Source organism: Notothenia rossii (genome assembly GCF_949606895.1).
Source record: "Notothenia rossii genome assembly, chromosome: 2".
NCBI classification, from domain to species: Eukaryota; Metazoa; Chordata; class Actinopteri; order Perciformes; family Nototheniidae; genus Notothenia; species Notothenia rossii.
This window is the reverse complement of record NC_136904.1, coordinates 940,905-966,638: the sequence shown is the minus strand read 5'-3', so window position 1 is coordinate 966,638 and position 25,734 is coordinate 940,905. Positions and strand designations below refer to the sequence as shown.

At 44.1% G+C, this 25,734-nt stretch overlaps 2 protein-coding genes across 2 annotated transcripts in view; both read right to left on the bottom strand.

The window, feature by feature from the left end:
• LOC307026099 (uncharacterized protein) overlaps positions 1-10,806 on the bottom strand; it is a 33,237-nt gene extending 22,431 nt beyond the window's left edge. The window contains exon 1 of the mRNA XM_079661220.1: positions 10,072-10,806. Coding sequence (XP_079517346.1) covers positions 10,072-10,258 — 187 coding nt within the window. The 5' untranslated portion in view covers positions 10,259-10,806. The remainder of the gene's footprint in view (positions 1-10,071) is intronic.
• An 11,772-nt stretch (positions 10,807-22,578) lies between these two features.
• On the bottom strand, positions 22,579-25,734 carry LOC307026084 (zinc finger MYM-type protein 1-like). The gene is made up of 2 exons (XM_079661197.1): positions 25,653-25,734; positions 22,579-25,320 (listed from the first exon to the last, which is right to left on the bottom strand). The coding sequence occupies exon 2, from the start codon at positions 24,715-24,717 to the stop codon at positions 23,113-23,115; it is 1,605 nt and encodes a 534-aa protein (XP_079517323.1). The 5' UTR covers positions 24,718-25,320; positions 25,653-25,734; the 3' UTR covers positions 22,579-23,112.

Genomic DNA, 25,734 nt, shown 5'->3' with positions numbered 1-25,734 from the left:
ACTGTCAATCACCATGTTTTTCTAACCTTTCCTTGCTATTTTTACATGGTTGTTATTAGAAAATAAAAGGATTACCTGTGGTATTTCAAATTGAAAAACATGTGAAGTACTCACTTCTTTTGCAAATCACTTGTAATGATGAACTATTTTGTTCTAGAAATTATGGCTATAACAGGCAGTGGCCTAGTATACAGCCCACATGATCGATCCCGGCCCCTCATCACAGTCAGGAACGATAATGTGGCCCCCAGAGAAAAAAGTTTGGGGACCCCTGGTCTAACCCCTCGATTCCACCGGGTCCGTCTGCTGGGAGTATACGCCGTGAAGTTGTTTGCGGCCTGCCAGTAAACCCAAAGCAGAAGAAGAACAAGTGACGTCAGCGGCTTCCTTTGCCTAATCCACCCCCAGGGACTTATTCCGGTGTGAACGTGATCTGTACTTAGTTCATCAGAACTAAAGAGTTCTGATGAACTAAGTTCTCATGAACCTTTGTGGGAAAAGTACTGCGGTCTGAAAGCGCCTAAGGATCCGAGCCCCCGGTTCCCCCACCCCACGGAATAAAAGAGGATTTTAGCAGAACAACTAAAGCAGCAGTGTTAACAATAACAGAAACGCCAAAGAGTCACATCTAATAGAAATATATAAAAGCATTTATTTAAATTGTGGAGCAGTCAGTTTATAATTTTGGCAGCACTGTTGAGCATTTTGAAAATGTATTTTCATGCCTCTGTGCAAGGCTTAGTCTTTCTATCTTTATAGCCACTGGTGTAAAGTAACTAAGTTCATAAACTCAACAAGTACTATACTTGGGCACAATTTTGAGATACTTGTACTTTATTTAAGTATTTCAATGTTTTGCTACTTTGTACTTCTACTCCACTACAGTTCAGAGGTAAATGGTGTACTTTTACTCCACTACATGTATTTAATCCCTTTAGTTACTTCTCAGATGTGGATGAATGATGTGAAATATAATCAAGTGTTGAATCAGACTTTAGTTCCACCTGGAGTAAATCCACCAGCTACCCTGCAGTATACAAAGTCATTCAAACTAGCTGCACCTTTACCAGCTTTGAGAACACTTTCATGATCAATCATTATAAAACATATCATATCTATTATTCTGAAATGGACCAATCAAACAATGACTACTTTTACTGTCGCTACTTTCCCTATATTTTGATGAGAATACTTTTCTACTTTCACTTGAGGGACATTTTGAATGCAGGACTTTTACTGTAACAGAGTATTCCTACACTCTGGTGCTTCTACTTTTACTCAAGTACAAGATCTGAGTACTTCTACTTTTACTCAAGTACAAGATCTGAGTACTTCTACTTTTACTCAAGTACAAGATCTGAGTACTTCTACTTTTACTAAAGTACAAGATCTGAGTACTTCTACTTTTACTCAAGTACAATATATACTTATACCACCTCTGTTTATAGCCTATGAAAAAAACTATTAGAAATAGAAGGCTAAAGCTAACGTTAGCAGATAGTGACAATGTATGCTAGCTAGCTAGCTCAACGATTCCTTAAATAATATTGCCACAGAAAAACTTTTCAGTTCACATCACGCTCTGCCGCTCCGACAGGGAGCTCTGCTCTGAACACCTGAACGGCCCGTTCTAACAGCTGTTCACCAGCGGTCCAGTCTGTGCCACAGTGACTCCGGACGCACAGTTAATATTAACGAACGCACCCGTAGGTAATGTAGCTGCTGAAGCTAGACCATCATCTCGGAGCAGCAGAGGCTTATTATACATCATGAGCAGAGCCGACAGGCAGGAAGACTCGAGCACACAGCTCGCGCTTCATTATAATATTGTAACGATCACAAAGGGAGTCGGAAACAGGCTTCCAGTTATTAGGCTTTAATAACTCTTATTTTCCAGATTATCACAGGTTCAAGAACAGCTTGTGGGTTCAAACGCTCACACACACCAAACTCACACACAACACACCTATTTATAACAGTGACTACGTCACAACTTCCCCGCCCTCCCCCGTCTGCTCCCCCAACCACAGGCCCACACCTAGACCAGCATCACTGTGCAGCTCTGTGATTGGCAGAGAGACGGGGGTTGCCTGAGTGACACCCTCAGCATCCTATCAGGGTCGCTACAATATATAAAAAAAGAACACCATGCGTGTCATGATGGCACATAACAGCTCACGGCCGCAGATTACTCCGGGTCCCAGCCCCCCCATACCCCAAAAATATTTTTATGGCAGATCTACATGAATCACACAAACGACCTATTTTGGATTAAAAAAAGGTGACAAGTTTGCATCACTGATTATTATTATTTGTATTATTATTAATAATAATAACGTGTGCATAGACATTTTGTATTATGTAAGTCTTTTTAATAGGTAAGCGGGACAAATAAAGGAATTTTGATTCTGACAGATTTACGACAGCTCAAAGGTCACTTTACAGCTCAGTAAATATCACAGACGTAAAACACACATCAACTATACTAGTATATTTATTCTGAACAGCTCTTTAATACATTTTTCCAAATGAAACTAGTGAGAAGGCAGACAGGCCAGCAGAGAAGGCAGCGGAGGAGAGCAGAGAGCCGCCATCACAAAGGCCGTCGACTTCTTGCGCGGGAAGAGGAGGAGGAGGAGGAGGAGGAGGAGGAGGAGGAGGAGGAGGAGGAGGAGGAGGAGACAACCGTAAGGCGGTCCATAAGCAGTCAGACCAGCCTTCATCCAAGTGTCGCAAGTATCGAGAGGAATACATCCAGTACGGATTCACATGCCTCATTATCAATGAAACACAACATCCCCAATGTGTAGTGTGCACTGAGGTTCTGTCACATGAGAGCTTAAAGCCTGTAAAAAAGCTCAGAGATTTAAACACGAGGCACCCCTCTCTTCCTACTAAATCAGCAAAAAAATTCCGCCGAAAGCAGAGAGAATTGCAAGGCCAAAAGAAAGTTATAACTAACCAAGCAACAATCCCTACCACGGCTCAACAGGCATCATATGAGGTGGCATATTTAATTGCAGAGGCAAAAAAGCCGCACACAATCGGGGAAACCCTAATTAAACCTGCTGCTATCGCTATGAGTCGGGCAATGCATGGGGATAAACAGGCACGGGAGCTGGAAGCAGTGCCGCTGTCTGACGGGACCATATCCCGGCGCATCACGGACATGGCCCAGGATATCAAGTGTCAGCTGATTGACAGAGTGAAGAAAGGGAAATATGCTTTGCAGTTAGACGAATCCACAGATATGTCAAACTCTGCCCAACTGCTTGTTTTCGCCAGATACAGTTTTGATGGAAAACTTGATGAGGACATGTTTGCACCCCGCTGGAGCTAAAGTGCACAGGCGAGGACATTTTCACAAAACTTGACAACAAAATAAAAGAAGAGGGACTGTCTTGGGATGAGTGCCTCGGTGTGTGTACAGATGGTGCTGGAGCAATGCTGGGGAAAAAGAGAGGACTCAAAGCAAGAGTCTTACAAGTGGCGCCCCACGTTATCTTTACGCCCTGTATTATCCACAGAGAAGCTCTAGCGAGTAAAACGCTTGACCCAGAGTTTAAAAGGGTTCTTGACACGGCGATAAAAATGGTCAACTACATCAAATCCCGTCCCTTAATACCAGGCTGTATCTCTGCAACGAACTGGGATCGGAGCACCAGGGCCTGCTGTTCCACACAGAAGTCAGGTGGCTTTCAAGGGGAAATGTTCTCAGCCGCCTGTATGAACTGCGGGGCGAGGTGCGCTTATTTCTCACGGAGCATGGGTCCCAGCTCGCTGACCAACTGACAGACCCTGACTGGTTAACAAAGCTGGCATACTTGTCTTGCATATTTGACAGACTGAACGGACTTAACCTGTCATTGCAAGGTGAAAACACAAGCATCATGTCCTTGAATGATCAAATCTGCACATTCAAGAGGAAATTGGATCTCTGGACTGCGCGAGTTGAAATGGGCAGGACTGACATGTTTCCTGAGCTGGAGGAATTCATAGAGGAAAATGATCTTAGTGTTAACTCTGTGAAGAAGTCTATCACTACCCACCTGCAAGCCCTCCTGGAACACTTTCACAAGTATTTCCCAGAGGAAGCAGCTCCGGAAAAATATGACTGGGTAAGATCACCATTTACCATAACGACCGCAAGTCATCTGTCATCCGACATGGAGGACGCACTGACTGAACTGTCAAGTGACCGCACATTAAAGACAGCTTTTAATGCGAAGACGCTTGCTGAGTTCTGGCTTTCCAAGGATGGACGTTCTGAAGCCGTTTGGCTCCACATACCTGTGCGAAAAGACTTTCTCGGCACTGACATACATAAAAAACAAATACAGATCTCATCTAAACGTGGAGGATGATCTCCGAGTGGCCGTCTCCAAAATTAAGCCCAGGATGGATTTGCTGTGCTCCGTGCATATTGCCCACCCGTCTCATTAGGTGAGATTAACGCTGAAACATAGCGTATTCCCCAAATGTAAATATGCACCGCAACAATGTTCATATGTTTATTAGTTATTATTACCTTTTATGTCTTTAAAGTTTGCACAGCAACAATGTTCACTCCTAATTCACATGGAGATTACTTTGACTCACGAGTTCTGCTGTTATCTTATATTACATTTCTATATGTAAAATCATATCATGGTTGTCAGGCTGTTCTGTTCTTGTGTGTTGTCGTTATGCGCGTGTTTGGATACGCCTATTAGTGCGTGCGTCCTGTGCACACGTTTTTTTCTTTTCTTCCAGTCACCACGTGATAGTGGGGGGTCGCCAGTCTCTGGCACTGTTATTTTGGGGGTCGCGGGCTGAAAGGTTTGGGAACCCCTGCTCTAGTCAATGGGTGCTATTCCACCAGACGCGCCACGTTACATCCCAGAAGCGTCTCGGCGCTGGGCTCCGCTAAAAATAGGATGCAAGTCTATTTTCGATGCGACGCGAGGCGTTGCAGAGGCGCCGGGCAGGAAGTGGACCCGTCAGAGCATCCAGTCAATCCAAAAATAAACTAATTTTGCAGACCCTATCCCTCTGTAGTCTTTCAAGCAGGAGGATAAATGCCAGCGTTCTCCTGCGGTTTACAGGCACTGTGTACATTATATATATACTGTATATAGAATAATTCTGATGATGAATGCATTTTTTTACCACTAAAATAAAGCAACACATCTTTGATTCATGTCTAAACCACGGCCCTCCCTCGACCAATCATAAATGTACGGGCAACGCCCTGTGTAATATAATGTATTGACGCACGAGGCTCGAGGCTTTTTTACGGAAATAGTGGTTACGGATTACAGTTTTAAAAGACGAAGCAGGAGCCCACAGGAAGGAAAGGTCATTACACTGTTAAGAACACACAGGACTAGGGATGGGTATCGAGAACCGGTACTAAGTCAATACCGGTACCTGATTGGACGGTATCGGTATACCGTTAAGCCGCTGGACGAACGGTGCTGCTATCGGTATGGGTGTTACGTCTACTTCCTTAGTTTAACTTTAAACCATTCTGGTTGGTTGGGAACCCTCATCACGTGTGATGTATCCGGTTTGAGACCCCTCTGATTGGCCACTGTAAATGCCACTCGTCATCTCTCTCAACAGCGCTCTTATTATTGTTGTGAGACTCCCTCAGGCATGGCGGACAGAGCGAAGCAATCGAAGGGTGCACTTTAAAAAATGTACTGGCGATAGTGCAAGGTGCAATCTATGTACTCAATTAGTTGCTTGTATTTGCAAACGAGACACTCATTGAATCTAAAACGGTGCAGTGTATTTGACAGCCTAAACCAGGGGTCGGCAACTGGCGGACCGCGGTCCGGATCCGGACCCAGGCGCAAACCTATACGGGCCCGGAGCTATAATCAATACATTAATAGGGGATTTTTCGGCGCCTCCCGCTTTTTTAACGCTGATTTGGGTGACTTGTGTAATTCGTGGAGAACCGAAGAGTTTTCCTTTTGGGGGTGGGGGGCGGGTGGGGGAGTCCGTCCGTCAGTCCGACTTCTTCAAAAAAAAGAAGAAGAAATCTAGAGTGCAAAAATAATCAAACAAGCGTGTAACTGTTTTTCCTGGCCAAGGACAGGTTCCTTGAACACAACACGAGCGTAACGTGTCTTCACGTGGTATATGTCTTGTCTGAAACGAGTGCTTACGGAGAGCACCGGAACGCCGCTCCAGCTCTTCAAATATTGCAGTACCCATAAGGAGCCGTACACACACCGCAGTGTTTGCGTGGCTGTGTCTTTAGTTGCAAGCACAGTGGCGATCTGTTGGTATTAGCATCTGGTTAGCTAGCTATGCTAACGAATTTAAAGAGCTTTTCTACAACCAGGTGGAAGAGAGCTCTCTCCTGAGAGGCTCAAATAACCTCAGCTCAGTGAGGTTAAGGCACACCTTGATATGATCATTATAATTATTAATGAGACATTAGAGACTAAATGAAAAACAGGTATAAAATACTATATGACAGCAACAAAAAAGTGATTTGTAAAATATCCAAAAAGAAAAATCTGCTTACAGTTCTGTTTCATATGGGTGTTGAAAGATGTACCCATTGATCTCTTCATGTTGCTCTCAAAGTGCACCAGATTGATGCTTTTAACTTCAATATTTAAAAAACAATCTTCCCGGGGGAGCATGCCCCCGGACCCCCCTAGAGGAGGTGAGGTCCCCCCCACTTAAATCATGTTCACATGGATACTAAATACATTTGCACGCATCTTGTGTCCATATCTTTCTGTTTTGGCGGTCATACCACAACCGTGCACGTACGTGCATGCATACGTGAGTCATGGTGAGATATCTGGATTAAGAAGTTGCTTGTTCTCTGCACAGAATGAAAGAAAGGCAAAATGAATGGGCTGTGATTTTAGTTTTTTTAAGCAGAGGTTGAGTTTAATAATTTGTACGGCCCTCGGAGGATGTTGTAAAAATTGAAAGGAAAAAGGTTCCCCACCCCCCCTGCTGTAAATAATAATAAAAACCCTTGATGTATAACTTAACATCTCTGTCTCTATTGATCTGAGTATATTATAAAGAATAGTTCATTGAAGCATTATAGCACAGGCCTTTGTCAGACGGTTTATTACGCTGTTTCTTTCTGCTTCGGATAGTTCTCTCTTTTTTCACCATACCTGTGTTTGCATCACTGTAACCAATGAGCACCTGCATGTGTATGGGAATGGCCCTGACACCATTTCAGCCCAGATTTACAAACTCTGGCAGGACAAGCTCAAACTCAATTCTCGCACTGAATTTTAAAAAAAGCAAGTGAGGGACTGCAATATAAGAGGGAAAGAAAGAGAGACTTTAAAACTGTTCAATTGTTATGATGTGTAAAGACTGATATTGTTCTATAATCGTCTGAAACTGTTAAGTCATGATGTGAAACGGTTAACAAAGAAAAAGATAAACTCAAGCTGCTGCTACACTTTATTTTATTTATCTAAAATTAAACACTTTTAAGATGCACATCTTTTCAAAAGCTATTTTATTTATTTTCTCTATTTTATTTTTAAATGCAGCCAGAGAGGAACATCACACATATCCACAGTATGTACTGTATATCTTTATAGTTCAATGTTATGAATATATATCACACTAATTCATAAAGCAAGTTAGACATTTTGATGTTCCGGACCTTTGCATGGGGAGATCTTCTCTAACTGGACCTCGTTGCATTTTAGTTGAATACCCCTGGCCTAAACAATGTGGCTGCTCGCGATACTGCTAGTGCTAACAGTGCTAGCGGGCTTCAGCCGCGCCGTGTGTAAATGTGACCTGAGCGAAGGCTCGCAGGCAGCTTAGCTGCTGCGCACGGGTAATATGTTTTGTTTACCTGAGTGCAGTCTTGCAGGCACATCGCCTTGTCTTTTTTTAGTTTATTAACTCAGTGTATTAATGTGAGCTCCTACACCTATAATAATTTGGCCTTTCATTGAATGCTTTATAAACCAGTTAAACTTAGAGATGTCATTGTGAATTGGAAAACTGTATTTAAATGTTGTTAAAGGTCAACGTTTCAATGTATGGTTCAGCAATTGTTGGACGTTTACTAGGAATTTACATATTTTAAGCTCAAATACTTTGTTCTCTGTTTAAACCTTCAGACACATGTTGACGTGTTTCAGTTCAGCACATCATTTATTTTGTGATGATTTAAAAGTACAATCCAGAATAATATACGTTCTCGCCTTTATCTTTTTGCCATCTTAGCCTTTTGACCAATTTCTTCATATCACAGTTCTGCATGATGTCACTGTAGGACAATGTTTTAAGGATCTCTTGTCGAGCTAGGTTGTCTGTTTGAAATGTCTGGATGAAGATGTAACTGATTTACAAATGTTAAAAAATGATTTTTTTAAATGCCTCTTTTCATCCTCTGTCTGAGGGAAAACCCCAAAAAGCATGACAGGGCGAGCCAGGCCCCTTTAAGTTATTTTATTTATTTGTGTCTGCTTCTGAGAAGCTAATGTATAAGTTATTCAGTTATTTCTGCAAGAAAATTACAATGAAATGACTGTTTAATCTTCACATCTTGTATTCATGTCTATAATTTTGAGCACCAAATTATTGAAAAGTATCGATAAGAGTATCGAAAAATACCGATACCGATAAGCAGTACCGGTATCGATAAAATCCCAATGATACCCATCTCTACACAGGGCTAAACCAGACACTCACAGAATTGCCAGAATTACTGTGGGGAACCTGCTGGGGACATCAGAGGAAGTCTTTAAACTGCTGAAAACATTCTTAAAAACGACAGGAATTAGAGAAATTTAGGATTATTTTTCTGCCAATCTACTGCTCCACACTCCAGTCCAGTAGGTGGCGGTAATGCACCCATTTGTTGATGGCCAACCGAAGAAGAACAATAAAGAGAGATTTAATAAATAATCTAAAGTGATAATAGAGGCTAAAGCAGTGGTCGCCGACCAGTCGATTGCGATCGTGGTGAGTGTGGTGCGGGTAGATCGCGGACCGTTAAAAAAGAAAGTAACAAAAGAAAGAAAAATCAAATTAAAATAATAATGTTTGAAAAATACGTTTTTAGATGTAAACCTATCATCCACCACCCCGTTAGCAGGTGCCACTTGATTGACGTATATTTGAGACACCTCAATAATATAATACATTAACCATGCTTTACGTGAACCTCATCATGACACAAGAGACAACGGCAGGACTGTAATTTCCCGTGTTCAGTGAACGCAACAGAGGCAAGACACCAGACCAATCAGAGAGTTGCATGGAAATACACGTGTGCCTGTGTGTGTGTGGAGCGCATTTAGTGTGATAGAGAAAGGGAGAGAGGGAGGGAGAGAGGGACCGGTGCTAGCATCTGGTTAGCTAGCTGCACTAACGGACATAAGGAGCTGTTTCCACAACAAGCTGGAGGAGTCCTCCCCTGTCAGACTGAGGGGCTCAGGTGAGCTAAAGGACTCTTTTGAGTGTTTAGAACGGTTTTGTCACAAATTATTCAAAATATTATTTCCGCGGCACACCTTCATATGATCATTATAGTTATACAAACAATAAGAGAATAAATGAAAAACAGGTATGAAATAGCCTACTATATGGCAGTAAAACAAGAATACAGTTTAAAAGGAGAGTGATTTGTAAAATATCCATAAAGAAAAAGAAAATCTGTTTACAGTTCTGTTTCATATGGGTGCTGAGAGAGGTATCCATAGATCTCTTCATGTTGCTCTCAAAGTGCACCAGATTGATGCTTTCAACTTCAATATTTAAAAAAATATCTTCCCGGGGGAGCATCCCCCCGGACCCCCCTAGAGGAGGTGAGGTCTGCCCCCCAATAGCACTTTACCCCTGCCTATATGCCGTGAGCTGATTATGGAGCCTTCATTGTAACAGTAATTCAGATGAGCCAGATATAAAAGGCCTCAAATTGGAAGCATTGTCTGGGCCGTCTTTTTCACTCAATTCTGCAATAGGTAGATCTCGCCTTTCACCTAGGCCGAGGTCGGTGATCTTGGGCTTAAAAAGGTTGGTGACCACTGGTCTAAAGAGTCTAATAAAGAGAGAGTGAATAAAGAGGGAACAGACCTGCTTTGTGGATCTGAAGCTGAGGCTGTAAAACAGTGTCCAGTAGTTTTCGGTGTCTCTCGTTCTCCTGTTTTGAACGAGACAGTTCCTCCTCGTACTCTGCTATCGTTCTTTCAAACAGAACAAAGATGTCTTCAGCAGCTGCAGTGAGTCGCTGCTTCACCAACGAGAGCAGCACAACACTCATGTTTACTAAATCACCACTTCCTGTTTCTCTCACTCTGTGTTGCTAGCGTGTTACCAGCTAGCATGCTAATCTAGCTTCTAGAGTTCGAGCTAAAGGCTTCAGAAGAAAGAACACAAAGTCAGAGGTTCATCCAGACACACAGACGATGGATCAGCTGCTCACACACACTTCCTCAAGAACACCGAGAGAGTACCATGGATGTAGAGAGAGAACCGACGAGACGCGATTTGGTTCTTTCCGTTAGAACGTATGGTTAGAACCATAGACTGGTTTGAACGAGCCATCACCGACCATCACTTCCGGTACAAAGGACTTCAAAATAAAAGCGGCTATGATTTCCCCTTAGACAATACCTAAACCTTGAAGATACACAGACATGGAGCTGCGGAGAGAAACCGGTTTATTTCTCCTGAAACACCTTTATTTATATTCTTAGTATTTCCCTTCTTCCTATAAGTCATATTTGTAAGAAGAGCGGAAACCATGGGTTTTATTGTGAAGGCCAGATCAGAGCTGCTGTTTCTACACTGAACCTAACTATTGTGGTAAGCGTGTTGTCCCTTCCGGGTTATCCTGTGTGCTTGCTCTGCTGCTGATAGCTTATATTTTCTTAAATTAAATTGATCGTTTTTAAAATTCTTGATCACGGCAGCTACCTGACGCTATAATCACATATTACTACAGCTTAAGCACTCACAACTCTCCTTCTCTTAGTGACTGTAACTCCACAGTTGCTGACACTTCTTTCGGTTTCGCTAACGGTAGCTACTTTAGCTTGATAGCTAACCATGGCTACTTCCCCACCCTCGGGTGCTATTTCCTGCTCTATCTTATGTTTGGCTATTTCCCTTCCTCCTTTACTGGTACCGATAGGCCTGCGTGTGTTAAATGTAGAACAGTTGTTAAGTTGGAGGCGGGAATCATAGCTAGTGATGGCGAGATGAAGCCTTATGAAGCTTTGAAGCTTTCCAGCCAATTGGTTCGCAAAAGGGTTCATCTCATGAGGCTTCATCTCATGAGGCTTCATCATGGGCTTCATTTGAACACAAACCCCCTGTTGGTCAAAGTGTGTAAAAAGGGCAGATTGGACATCTCAACAGTGTGCTCTCTCTCTTACCGAGTTCCCAATGAGTAAAGCCTTAGAATAACTCTAAACCACGAACATTAAATCATATTTTCATGTTAACAATATTGTTTTTATTCCAGTTGAATGATTGTGATTGAAAAGCCTAAGGAGGCTGGTAAACATTGCAAAGAGGGATTTGTATTCCTCAATAATATTCATAAACTTAACCATGTTGTAGCCTGAGAAAGGCGAAACCATATCAAAGAATACATTTATTAACTACATTATCTCATTTAGCTGTAGCTTTTATAAACATCAAAAAAGACGTATTGTTCAGTCGCTGAACCAGGGACCCTGCGGTCGTGAGTCAAATGCTTTCCAGCTGAGCCACAGCACACACGCTGAATCTGACTGGATATTATTTATTCCTGTATTTATTCATTCATGTTTTTATTCCTACATTTACATTTAAAGCCTCGGCGCAATACGTAACATCACTAATCATAGCCATAGAAGCCTGGCTCCGCATTTTAGAAAGTAACTCAGCTACATTAAAACCCATGTTAGCCGGTATAGACCGGCAAGAGGTAGCTTGTACTAGCCGTCCCCCGGCAACTCCCGAGCTACGGAAGGGGCATAACGCGAGACTCGCAGGTCCCCACCAACCCGTTCACTTATCGAACAGATTTTCTCAACTCAGCGAGACACCCACTGAGAAGTCAACTCTGGTTATTGGTAGCTCTATTATGAGACACGTGAATTTAGAGACCAAAGCGTCCACAGTCACATGCATTCCGGAGGCCAGAGCGGGCGACGTTGAGGCGCATCTTAGACTGCTGGCTAAGAATAAACGTAAATACAGTAGGATTGTTATTCACGTCGGTGGTAATGATGTTCGTTTACGCCAATCAGAATGCACCAAACTTAATGTGGCGTCGATGTGTAGTTATGCTAAAACAATGTCGGACACCGTAATCTTCTCTGGTCCCCTCCCCAATCTGATCAATGATGACATGTATAGCCGCATGTCGTCATTTCAGCGCTGGTTGTCTCGGTGGTGCCCAGCCAATAATGTGGGCTTCGTAAATAATTGGACAGCCTTCTGGGTAAAACCTGATCTGTTTAAGAGGGACGGCATTCATCCTGCTTTGGAAGGTGCAAATCTCATTTCAGCAAACATTTCAGGGCTCTGTGGACTTAATCCATGACAAACTGGAGTTGAGACCAGGAGGTATGGTAGTATGCAGGCTTATAACATATAAGTAGCACTGTACAAACGACACACATACTATTATTAGGAATTAGCTATCATTAGCATCACTATTAGCTAGCACACGTCAGAATCGTCACTTCCTGTACTGACAGTGGAGGTCATAGACATATAAAGAGTAGACGCCACATCGACCGCTACTGCCTATTTGCGCTGACGAGCCGTGGGGCCGCCATCTTGGACCGGTCACCCGCTCCATTCAGTGTAATCTGTCTGGCAGGCGCAATGAAGTGTCAGCGCATTTAATCAATCATAACTCGCTGAATACAAAACTGATTTTCACAGGGGGGGTTTCTGCAAACGTCATATATGTAGGCATGATACCGGACACATGATTCGGCGTATTTTAATTTTCATAGTAGGCTTAACAGCAATAGAATATTCTGGTATTTGATAGCCTATATGTTATATATGATAGGTATTTTGCAAAAGACACACGATATATAATATAGGCTAATATATACACACACACACACACATATAAAAAAACACTAATGGTCTATATGATAGAGAAGCAGGAGCAGATTGTGTAGGCCTACTACTCAGCTATTTTAATAAGTTGAAAAATGAAGAAACAATAATACATTTTACATAGACAGAAGTTATATATCAGTAAAAATGAATATCTATATCTATGTCAGAAAAAATGAAAATCTACATCTATATAAAAAATGTAAATGTTCAAGTTAAACACAAGACCATGACACCACCCCGCCCCAAACCATATTTACACAAAGCTGCTCATGAAAGTTGAAATGAGCTAAAAGCCCTGAAAGAGGACTGTTCTGCAGAGCTTCTTTCTCGTGCTCCATTTCTGCAGGTCAAGAGAGGGGAGTTTGGCAATGCGGTGTAGTCTTATTTTCAGAAACACAACCAATGACAACAAGTTGGAATAATGGTTGTCAAAGCCAAACTGCGTCTCCTCACTGTGTTCCCCAAGCTGAAAAACATCCTCCGTTCCAATCTCCTCCCGGACGATATGTAGGTGACTGTCGACACCTTTGGAGCTTGCCTTGTTGAAGCTTGGCGAATCACCCTCTGCAGCTCTCAGCACCTTCACTGTGCCTTGTGATGGAGTCACTAGGCCACCGTTGTTTTTCAGGGCTAGAAGGTGGTAGCTCTCATCAAGTGATGAAGGTACAGCATCTCTGACCAAGCTTGCACGGCACACATCACAGGACAGCTTTCGCAGAATCTGCCGGACTACAAATCCTGCGATGTAGACCAGCGCTTTCTCCACCAGACCACCAAACCGAGTGGGAAGATAGCTGTGGTCACTCACAACAGCCGAAATGTTGGTGAATGGAAATGGGTGCTAGAGGACATCTCTACGGCAGACAGGGACACAGTGTGATCTTGGGCTGCCACATTGCCTCACTAGGTCAAACACCACACCGAACCATCAGACGGCGGAAGATGGCCTGGAACTGGCGTGCAGATGGATTGTTATTCCAGCCACCTTGTATGGAAAACAGGCACACAATACATACATTACTCATAAGTCATTTTCAGAATTTATTGCAATTAAAAGAATATCAACCCTACCTGACGCTCTGATGGAATTAAATAGAAGCTCCAAGTGATCCTGGCTGAACCTGTAGGCGAGGACATACCGCTGAACTTGGAGCAGTTCAGGAATCATCAGCATTAACGTCATTATAAAATGCTACCCTGACGTGTAGCTGCTTTTAGCTTTATTTATTTCTCTGACATGTTCCAATTTTGTACTGTTTATTAAACTTTGGGACAACATTACAACCTTTTTATTCAGCTCATGCTGCTTTGAGGTAGGGCTAAAAGAAAAGCCTATATTTCCACCAGATTTGATCATCTTGTATTTAGGTGTGTAGTGTATTTAATTTATCCTAATTCCATAATAATAATAATAATAATAAGACAATCAAAAATAGACAGCAGCCTTTTGCTTGATGTTAGTTTGTGCAGTGCTGTCAAAGGGATGCACGCGTGACTGTCATTGCATCTCTTTAGTTTTTTCAAACCAGAACAGTACATCATTTAAAATGATCATTTAGTGATTGTTAGTCTGAAATGCTTAGTTACATTTTGCAATAATACTTTTGCAACCCTGTGTTTAATATGATTAATTCACTTGTTTCTTTTTGTCTTGTTTTTCTCTGTAATTAGGAAACTTCTGGAGAAATGGATCTGCTGGAGAAGGAGCCCTAATCTGAAAAGTGCACAGCGGATCATCAGGACAGAGCTGCCATCCACCTGGACCCCCCGTGGTGCTGAAGAAAGCAAAACGCCGATCAGGAACATCCTCCACCCAGACCTCCGCTTACTGCCGTCCTACAGACTTGTGTCTTAGTTTCAGAATTTGATTTGTATGTGTCTTTTCTTTTAATAGATATTTAACGATTATAGCTTGAGTCTGATTCCCCAAACAGCTGCTTCTATATACTTGCTGCACATATAATACCAATAAACAACTTGATAAACAGACTTTTGCTAATATTTGTGTTTCTGCTGGTGATTATAAAGTACATGATTGATATCCTCTGTCTCAATGATGAAAGTTATAATAATAGAAGACATGAAGCTGCAGAGAGAGGATGGATATATTCAACATGTGTACATAAGCAGTGGAACAATAGGATATCTCTAGGTCATTCAACTGTCTTCAGTTTAATCTTATTAATACAAAAAATAGGTCATAGAAAATGTTTAATTGTGTATTTCAGCAGAGCGGGGGGTCACGGTGCTGCTGGACCTGGAGGTGCTGACTGAATTGAGACACGGCCACAGTAGCCTCATCCCAATACCCCTCCTCGACTCCTCTCTTCCCCTCCTCCGGGACTTGACCCGGAAACCGATCAAGACACGGCATTTTGAAGGACGTCCCAATAGCTGAAATGCACACGGAGGAGTCGAGGAGGGGTATTGGGATGAGGCTAGTGAAATCCTACATATGTGGGGGTCGCTAATACATTAGCAACAACCATTATTTTAATCACAAATAATGCATGTGTCAATGTAATGAGTATTATTTATGTTAACGAGGTAAATAGGCTAAAAGAAAAGCATGTTTTCCAAAAGAACTACGCATCTCTTGAATGACAGTAGCCTCATCCCAATACCACTACTCAACTCCTCCTTTCCCTCACTCGCGTCCCTTCCTTGCATCTTAGCTCCTCTGTGTGTGTGTAAGTGTGTGTGTAAGTGTGTGTGTGTGTGTAAGTGTGTGTGTGTGTGTGTGTGTGTGTGCGTTAGTTTTAAAGACCCCCATAGAGATCAGTTTATAACTCGAACCTTGGGCTAGATCGTCTCATTTCGTAGGCCGCTCGGTCCACCCTACCCGGTCTACGTGGGCTGGGTCCTCCGTGGACCGCGTCGGCTGCGTACTCCGAAGGGTGCAGCCCCTGAATTGAGACACGGCCACACCAGTGCCATCAGGGGTGGAGCTACAGCAACACATGGGGGCAATACAAACTGGAACATTCAATAAAAGAGAACGACTAATCTATATAATAGAGAGAATACATGAATAAATAATTAAAATACTTATCCTGAGGGAAGATATTTTTTTTGTGACATATAGTCAATTGATAACAAATTAAATACATTAAGATACTGTAGTGCCGAGTGATGGGAGTCGGAGGCGGGGTATCGAAGGTACAAGCTAGACTTTTATTTAGCATCTGAAAACACATCTAAACAACTTCATGCCCGGGAAGTGAAGACCGACGGAAACAGGAAGTCCGGTTCCCTAAAATGTCCGTGCAGAACAATACCCCAACCCATAGATCCGTGGGTGAATAATGTCAATCACCACACAATCCCCCCCAGTATTCACCCATAGTCAAAATCCTCGTGCCTGGGAGGAAGTACCACCCGACCCCGGCGCGTACGGACCACAGGGGCCGAGGAGGGCGGGGCCGCAGGCGAGGGCAGGGGCGCCAACGAGGGCGAGGGCATCCCCACAGGGGGCGGGAGGGCGTGGCCATGGGAGGGCAGCCCCGACGTGGGGGCAGAGCCAACTCCAACGGCCTGGAAACGTCCACGTGAGCAGGCTTAATCCGATCGACGGACACAGTCTCAGGCCTTCCACCAACGTCCACCACCAGGCTCTTGTCCCTGTGACGTATTACCCTGAACGGACCGTCGTAAGGGGGCCGCAGGGGACCGCAGTGGGCGTTGTGGCGAATAGAAACGAAATCCGCCGACCGTAATCCGGGGGACACCCGGAAAGCTGGGTTGCTGTGCTGCGACGTGGGGACAGGCGCGAATGTCCCGGCGGTCTCCAGCGGGGAGGAGCGCTGCCCGGCCGCAGACCAGGGCACAGTGGCGGTGGGAATGAATTCCCCGGGGACCCGTAGCATCTGGCCATAGACGAGCTCCGCCGACGAGGACTACAGGTCTTCTTTGGGAGCACACCTGAGGCCGAGCATAACCCACGGGAGCTTATCCACCCAGTGGCTGTCTGTCAAGCCGGCACGCAGTGACGCCTTCATGGACCGGTGAAACCACTCAAACAATCCGTTAGCCTGGGGGTGATATGCGGTGGTGCGGTGCAGCTTGACCCCAAAACCCACAGCAACAGCGTTCCACAGCTCAGAGGTGAACTGAGAACCGCAGTCAGAGGAGAGGTCAGACGGGGTCCCAAAGCGCGCAACCCACGTGCAGATGAAAGCGTGGGCGACGTCGGAAGCTGACGTTGAGGCAAGGGGAACGGCCTCGGGCCAGCGGGTCGTTCTGTCCACCATTATAAACAGGTAGGTGAAACCGTGAGAGGGGGGAAGCGGACCCACAAGGTCGACATTGACATGGTGAAACCTCCTCTCAGGAACCGAAAAAAGTTCAAAAGGGGCCCTAGTATGGCGGTGGACTTTGGCCCGTTGACAGGCCACGCACGAGTCGACCCAGGAACTCACGTCCTTCTTAAGCTCCTGCCACACGAACTTCTGCCACAACAACTTCACAGACGGCTTCCTACCGGGGTGGGAAAGATTGTGAACCGCCTCAAAAACGGATCGGCGCCAGTCCGCAGGGACCAGCGGTCGAGGCTGGCCCCTGGAGACGTCACACCACAGCTTTGTGCCAGAGTCACCGACCTTGACCTCCTCCAGGCGTAATCCCGGGACAGAGGCCTTGAGGGTCTGGATCCCGTGGTCCGAGGCCTGGTCAGCGCCCATGCGGAGGCAATCGAGGCCCAGCTGCACAGCTCCGATGACCGCTCTGGAGAGGCAGTCCGCGACCACGTTAGCCTTGCCAGCGATGTGTCGTATGTCCGTGGTGTACTCGGAGATGTACTGTGCTAAAGCAGCATCCCTCTCCTCTGTCATCATCCTTCTGGACCTGTCTGCTGCATTCGACACGGTGAACCATCAGATCCTCCTTCACACTCTCCAAGAACTTGGAGTCTCAGGCACTGCACTTTCCTTCCTCACCTCATACCTCAAAGACCGCACCCACAGGGTAACTTGGAGAGGGTCCGAGTCCGACCCTTGTCAATTAACTACAGGGGTCCCTCAGGGCTCTGTTCTTGGTCCCCTCCTCTTCTCCTTGTACACAAACTCGCTCGGATCTGTCATTAGCCCGCATGGTTTTTCATACCACTGCTAGGCTGACGACACCCAACTAATTCTGTCCTTTCCCCGCTCAGAGACCCAGGTCGTCGCACGCATCTCTGCTTGTCTAGCTGACATCTCTCAGCGGATGTCTGCTCACCACCTCAAGCTCAACCTTGACAAGACTGAACTGCTTTTCCTTCCGGGAAAAGATTGTCCCACTCTTGACCTAACAATCAACATCGGCCCCTCTGTTGTTTCCCCGACTCAGACTGCAAGGAATCTGGGTGTGACCCTAGATAACAAACTGTCCTTCACTGCAAACATCTCTGCTACAACCCACTGCTGCAGATACACTCTTTACAACATCAGGAGGATACGTCCCCAGCTGACCCAGAAAGAGACGCAGGTTCTGGTCCAGGCTCTCATCATCTCACGCCTAGACTACTGCAACTCCCTCCTGGCTGGTCTACCTGCATGTGCCATCCGACCTCTGCAGCTCATCCAGAATGCAGCGGCTCGTCTGGTCTTCAACCTTCCTAAATGTTCCCACACCACGCCGCTCCTCCGCTCCCTTCACTGGCTTCCAGTAACTGCTAGAATCCACTTCAAGACACTGGTACTTGCATACCATGCTGTGAATGGATCTGGCCCTTCCTACATCCAGGACATGGTTAAACCGTACACCCCAGCACGTGCACTCCGCTCTGCTTCAGCCAAACAGCTCGCTGCACCCGCTCTGCGAGGGGGACCCAAGTTCCCATCAGCAGAAACACGTGGGTTTGCTATCCTGGCTCCAAAATGGTGGAATGAGCTCCCCATTGAAATCAGGACAGCAGAAAGCTTACACATCTTCTTCAGACTGAAAACTCATCTCTTTGGACTCCACTTCCAGAGATAGAATTACTAACAAAGCACTTATATACTAATAAAGGGCTGGCTGATCTAAAGCCAGTTGAGGAGCACTTGAAATGTTTGGCTCTATGAAACCTGATGTACTTATATGATTCTGTTTTCTTCAAGGTTGTATCTTCCTGGTCGAATGTACTTATTGTAAGTCGCTTTGGATAAAAGCGTCAGCTAAATGCAATGTAATGTACGAAAGCTGGCGTTGCTGTCGGGCGGTCCACGGCTCGGCCACCTTGGACATGCTGAAGATCAGTGGCTTGTGATCCACGAACGCTGCAAACTCCCAGCCTTCCAGCAGGAAACGGAAGTGGCGAACCGCCAAATAGAGACCAAGGAGTTCTCTGTCGAAAACGCTGTACTTGCGCTCCCTGGGAGTCAACTAAACGTTAAATATCTATTAAAAGAAAGGACACATACAAATCAAATTCTGAAACTAAGACACAAGTCTGTAGGACGGCAGTAAGCGGAGGTCTGGGTGGAGGATGTTCCTGGTGATGATCCGCTGTGCACTTTTCAGATTAGGGCTCCTTTTCCAGCAGATCCATTTCTCCAGAAGTTTCCTAATTACAGAGAAAAACATGAGAAAAAGAAACAAGTGAATTAATCATATTAAACACAGGGTTGCAAAAGTATTATTGCAAAATGTAACTCTAAGCATTTCAGACTAACAATCCCTAAATGATCATTTTAAATGATGTACTGTTCTGGTTTTTAAAAAACTAAAGAGATGCAATGACAGTCACACGTGCATCCCTTTGACAGCACTTCACAAACTAACATCAAGCAAAAGGATGCTGTCTATTTTTGATTGTCTTATTATTATGGGATTAGGATAAATTAAATAAACTTTAACCTAAATAAAAGATGATCAAATCTGGTGGAAATATTTAAAATAGGCTTTCTTTTAGCTTCAAAGCAGCATGAGCTGAATACAAAGGTTGCAATGTCTGACTTTTTTTGTCGTCTGTGAGGAAAATAAATGGCTCAGAGCCTCAAAATACTGAAATCTGTAATTTTTAAAATATTTTTTTCCTTCTAATTTGTTATTCTTTTCTAAATAACACTCTGTTATTTACTCACCAATAACACATAATTATCCTTGTTTTTATTTATTTGTTTGATTCCACAATCTCAGGCTTTTTTGTCGTCCGTCAGGAAAAATAACCGGAAACAAACGCCTATAAGGGACATTTCGAGCATCATTGCGATACACAGCCAATGAACTGATTACCCAAGATCCTCAGCTATGGTTTAAGCTCGCTGATTGGATGTTTTAGCCACAATGCATGTAGGGATATGGTGTTAATGAGATATGAAATCCGCAAAACCTTTTTTTAAAGAAAATAATTTATTCAGAGTGTTCAATCAATCAATGTTTATTTATATAGCCCAATATCACAAATGTTACATTTGTCTCAGTGGACTTCACAGTGTGTACAGAATATCAGTATGACAATACGACACCCTCTGTCCTTAGACCCTCTGTCCTTAGACCCTCACATCGTACAAGGAAAAACTTCCGGAGAAAACCCCACAGTTTAAAGGGGAACATGGAGAAACCTCAGGGAGAGCAACAGAGGAGGGATCCCTCTCCCAGGACGGACAGACGTGCAATAGATGCCGTGTGTAAATTGAAAAGATAATACATTTACAACATAGGTAGACCAAATGTTTGGAAATGCATGTGTGTATCATAGGAAGATGAATCCATGAGTATATCCATCCAGGACTTATGATCCAGGACCACAGCCACGACTCAAGATCCAGGACTCGCGATCCATGCACAGGAGCGCAGGATCATCCATGACTCCGGATCCCGGCGTATATAGACACCAAAAAGAAAGACATTTGGGGAAGCTGGGTTAATCGGAACATGAGAGTACACAGGTATAGACAGAGAGAAGGAAGAAGTAAGATGTCCCCCGACAAACTAAGCCTATATCAGCAAAACTAGGGGCTGAATCTAATCAGCCCTAACTATAAGCTTTATCAAAAAGGAAGCTCTTAAGCGCACTCTTAAAAACGGATAGGGTGTCTGCCGCCCGAACACAAACTGGAAGCTGATTCCACAAAAGTGGAGCTTGATAAGAAAAGGCTCTGGCTCCCATTGTACTTTTAGAGACTCTAGGAACAACCAACAACCCTGCATTCTTGGAACGCAATGCCCTAGTAGGACAGTAGGGTATAATGAGTTCTTTAAAGAGCAACTTCCAAGTTAAAGACACCTGTGAATAAATGTGTAGGAAAATGATGAATACACTAGATTTTCAAAAAAAAAATCACTTCTACATAAAAAAGCCTCGGCACGTGACCTCCCGCGTGTGACGTAACATGGGGGAAACAAGGGGGAGAGCGGCCGGTGTAACGTATTAATAAACATGGATCCCAATGCTAATTTCGACACAGAAGACACAGAAGAAGTTGAACATGAATATTCGAATGCATATGACGGACCACAACCTTATAATGATGAGCCTGCTAGGCATCCAAGAGACCAGGAGCAGCCAAGGATTAGAAGAAATAACGGCCATGGGAGAGAAATGGAGCTGTGGTGTGAGGAGAACCAGTGGAGAACTGGGCAGCTATCTTGGTGAGTGACCGGCGTTAGCTACAGAATGTTAGCTAACGTCACATCACAACATTGTGAAGTTAGCTATCATATATCAGGCTATAACTAAAGTAGCATTGATAATATAGTAACGTTACTGGCAGGACTGTTGATACTGATCCATAACAGAAACTAATGCCAAGTATCAGCCGTATCTCGCGTTACCTAATGCAACTCCACACTACGGTGCTGTGTACCGGAGGAGAGAGAGAGAGATACGGCTGATACTTGACGATCTGGCAGAGAAAGGTTGTGGAGCCTCCGTTGATATGCTGTTGTAAATGGCTTGATGGAAAGCAGGTGTGTAGTCGGGGAGGGTGCACAGCTGATTGCAGCAGGTGAGTGGAGGTTGAGCCGCGAGCCAGGAGTGACAGCCACCACGCACACACAAACAACACAGACAGGGGGAAACAAACAAACACAAAGGAGACGGCTGGAGCAGTACAGCCACCACAGCGTTACCTAATGCAACTCCACACTATGTCTTACGGTGCCGTGTACCGGAGGGGAGAGAGAGAGAGCAGCGAAGGGGGGGGGGGGGGGGGGGGGGAAGAGAGAGAGAGAGAGAGAGAGAGAGAGAGAGAGAGAGAGAGAGAGAGAGAGAGAGAGAGAGAGAGAGAGAGAGAGAGCAGCGAAGGGGGGGGGGGGGGTAGAGAGAAGTAATACGGTTTCCTGATAAAGCTGTGGAGAGTATGTGCTGCAGGGAGGTGGATGCACAACGCACCCAGGAACAAACGCTAGCTCCGGTCCTTTTCCCGCACAGCTGATATAAAAGGACTTTTATTTTACTTTTTTAAAGATATTACTGATTTTCTTTGAATATAAGAATGTAAATACTGAGTCTGAAATAATATAACAATATGCTGTAAAATTATGTGAAAACATGAATAAAACTACACATCTTCAGATGTTGTACACATACTTGCCAACCAGGGGCGGACCTAGCACATTTGGTGCCCTAGGCGAGCTTCACCACTGCGCCCCCCCCAAAAAAAATATCAAAACATCTTAACAGTTATACAGTAAAGTACTGCAGCTTTATTTATTACAAGCAAGAACAAGAGCTAAGAATAAATGTAAAGTGCACACTAAAGAATTAAAACAAATAAACAACTTAGCTAACAAACAATAATAATATCAATAACAAACAATAAAAGAATGTGCAAATTTGCTTTCAAAGAAAATTAAGAAGAAATGTAAAGTGCACACTAAAGAATTAAAACAAACAACTTAGCTAACAAACAATAATAATAATAACAATAACAAACAATAAAATAACGTGCACATTTGCTTTAAAAGAAAATTATGTATTGTAAAATATGTTACACATGTCAAATAATCAAAATATAATATGCTAAATAAACAAACAAATACATAAAAATTACAAATTCACTTTGTCTCAAGAACTATTTACATTCCACTCCCTATCATCACACAAGGTTGGCCTACATATTAGCTCCTACTGGTTTCCATTTACAGTGCAATCCTTCTGGCCTTCCTCGCTGCAAAGTCATCAATCACATCATCATATGAAATCTGACCACCAACCTCATGGTTAATACTGATTACAGCCAGACCACTGAGGCGTTCTTGAGCCATGGTGGACCTCAGGTATGTTTTCAAGAGTTTTAATTTGGAAAAACTCCTCTCGGCTGAAGCTACTGTTACTGGTAGCGTTGCACTGATCCGCAGAGCAATACACAAGTTGGGATATATTTCGGTGAGCTGCTTTGTGTGTATGAATTTCAACAACTCAAGAGTTGTCATGCTCTTTGATGGCAAGTCAGGTACATTTTCCAACTCCTGAGCCAGCTCCTTCCCATCCAAATCAGATTGCCCTCCATGGCTTAAGGTGTGTGCAAGTGCCTCTGCTTGCTTCATCAGCTCTTGGTGTGGCAGGTCTGGGAAGTTGTACAGAATGCCAAACTTGTCTTGCACATGTTCAAGAGTGGTAAACCTCTCCTTTTGTGCTGACACTGCAGCATCTACCACCACGTTAAAGAACGTTACCTCCAGATTTTGCAAGGCATTCCTCAATGGCTCATCAGGAGACTCATATGAGAAGTGCCTCTTTGTTGACTTCAGCCGCTTTTGCACAAGGACTGCATCCACATTCATGTCTTCACACATGTCCTTGGCTGATGTTTGTGAAGCCACAAAGCCTGTGGCTCTGTAGGATTTGAGAGCTTTTTCAGTCTTTTTCAGTAGACTTACTGCTACATCCACTTGCATTGTTTGGGACTGCAGGACTTTGCTCACCTGCTGAATTTGACTTAACATGTCATACCAGACCACTGTGCACAGTGAAAAGCGGAATGACCCCACTTCTTCTGCCAGAGACTGGGCTTCAATCCTGATGATTGGGTCTTTGGCCTGGTTTCTCACCTCAAGCAGTGCCTCTCTCACAGCTGCGGCTTCATATCGCAGAGGCTCCACAGCTTTCACTCTGCTCTCCCATCTGGTTTCTGACCACATTTTGAGTGAAAGGTTGACGTGTTTCTTGAGGATGGCCCATCTCTGTGTAGAGGCAGAAAACAGGCAGTATAGCTTCTGCACAATGCCAAAAAATGATATGGCATCTTTGGAGCTTTTGGCAGCATCAGCAATGACCAAATTGAGTGTATGTGCCCCACAAGGCACAAACAAAGCTCTTGGGTTCAACTGCAGTAGCCTGGCCTGTACTCCCTTGTTCTTCCCTCTCATATTTGCGCCGTTGTCATATGACTGTCCTCTGCAGTCATCAAAGGCAATCTGCAACTCCTCCAGCCTCTTCAAAATCAGGGCGGACAAACTTTCACCTGTGGACTCCTCTGCTACTAGGAATCCCATGAAGTGCTCTTTAATCTGGGGGTCTTCTTCCAGTGTCACAATTCTGATGACTACTGACAGCTGTTCAGTGTGGCTAACATCCGGGGTGCAATCTAAAATGAGGGAAAAGTACTTGCATTTCTTTATTTCTTGCACTATTGTTGATAGAATCTTTCCACTGATGCATTCAATCAACTCATTCTGAATGGTTTTGCCCAAGTAGCTGTGGTGGGATGTTTGACTTTTAATCTTGTGGATGTGGTCTTTCATCACTGGGTCAAACTGCGCCAAAAGCTCAACCTCTTTCAAAAAGTTTCCATTTGAAGGAGAGTATTTCTGTCTTTCCTCTCAATGCCATATTTCGCCCTGCCAGAGACTGTACAATAGCAACCAGTCGTGTCAGCACTGCTCTCCACCGACTCTTCTCTGCCTCAAGGAGGGCCTGCTCTTGTTTGTCTATTGTTGTACCTTGTTTTAATCGAACTGCCAATTCTTTCCATGACGCCAAATTGTTCAGGTGTTCCGGACTATTTTCATGGCTGGTCAAAGCAGCACTTGCATTTTTCCAATCCGACAGTCCTGCATTTGTTAAATTAATTTGTTTTGGAGATAAAAGTTGACAACAAAAACAAAAAAGACTGTTCTTCTTTTTTGAATATGTCACCCAACTTCTTTTGATCCTTTCTCCATTTACTAAGGTCCTGCTGAAGTACTGGTGGTGGCAACTTCTCCCATCATCTCTCCTTGGGAAAATGAAATCAGGTGTTATCTGATATGGTCCTCTCCGAACAAACTCTGTCCTCATTGTGTCTGTGAGATGTGAAGGGCAGTCAGCAGGATCGGTTGGTAGTGGATCGTCTGTCTTTGCTGCATCTGGAGGGCATGTGAAGCACATTTTCTCACCTCATATTCACAATATCTTCACACACACACACACACACACACACACACACACACACACACACACACACACACACACACACACACACACACACACACACACACACACACACACACACACACACACACACACACACACACACACACACACACACACACACACACACACACACACACACACACACACAATTCCAAAAAGGTTGGGACAGTGTGTAAAATGTAAATAAAAACAGAAAGCAATTATTTGAAAGCATGAGGACAATTAGGTTTATAGCTAAACATCTTTACATTCATAAGGCACACACCTGAGAAGAGTGTATGGGTGGAATCTGTGGTGCAATCAGGATGAGATGCAGCAGGCTGTTCTGACGTTCCTTGCAGTGGTTC

Coding starts and splice junctions, on each gene's coding strand:
- LOC307026084 (XM_079661197.1), bottom strand. CDS start 24,717: ATGAAAGACCACATCCACAAGATTAAAAGTCAAACATCCCACCACAGC.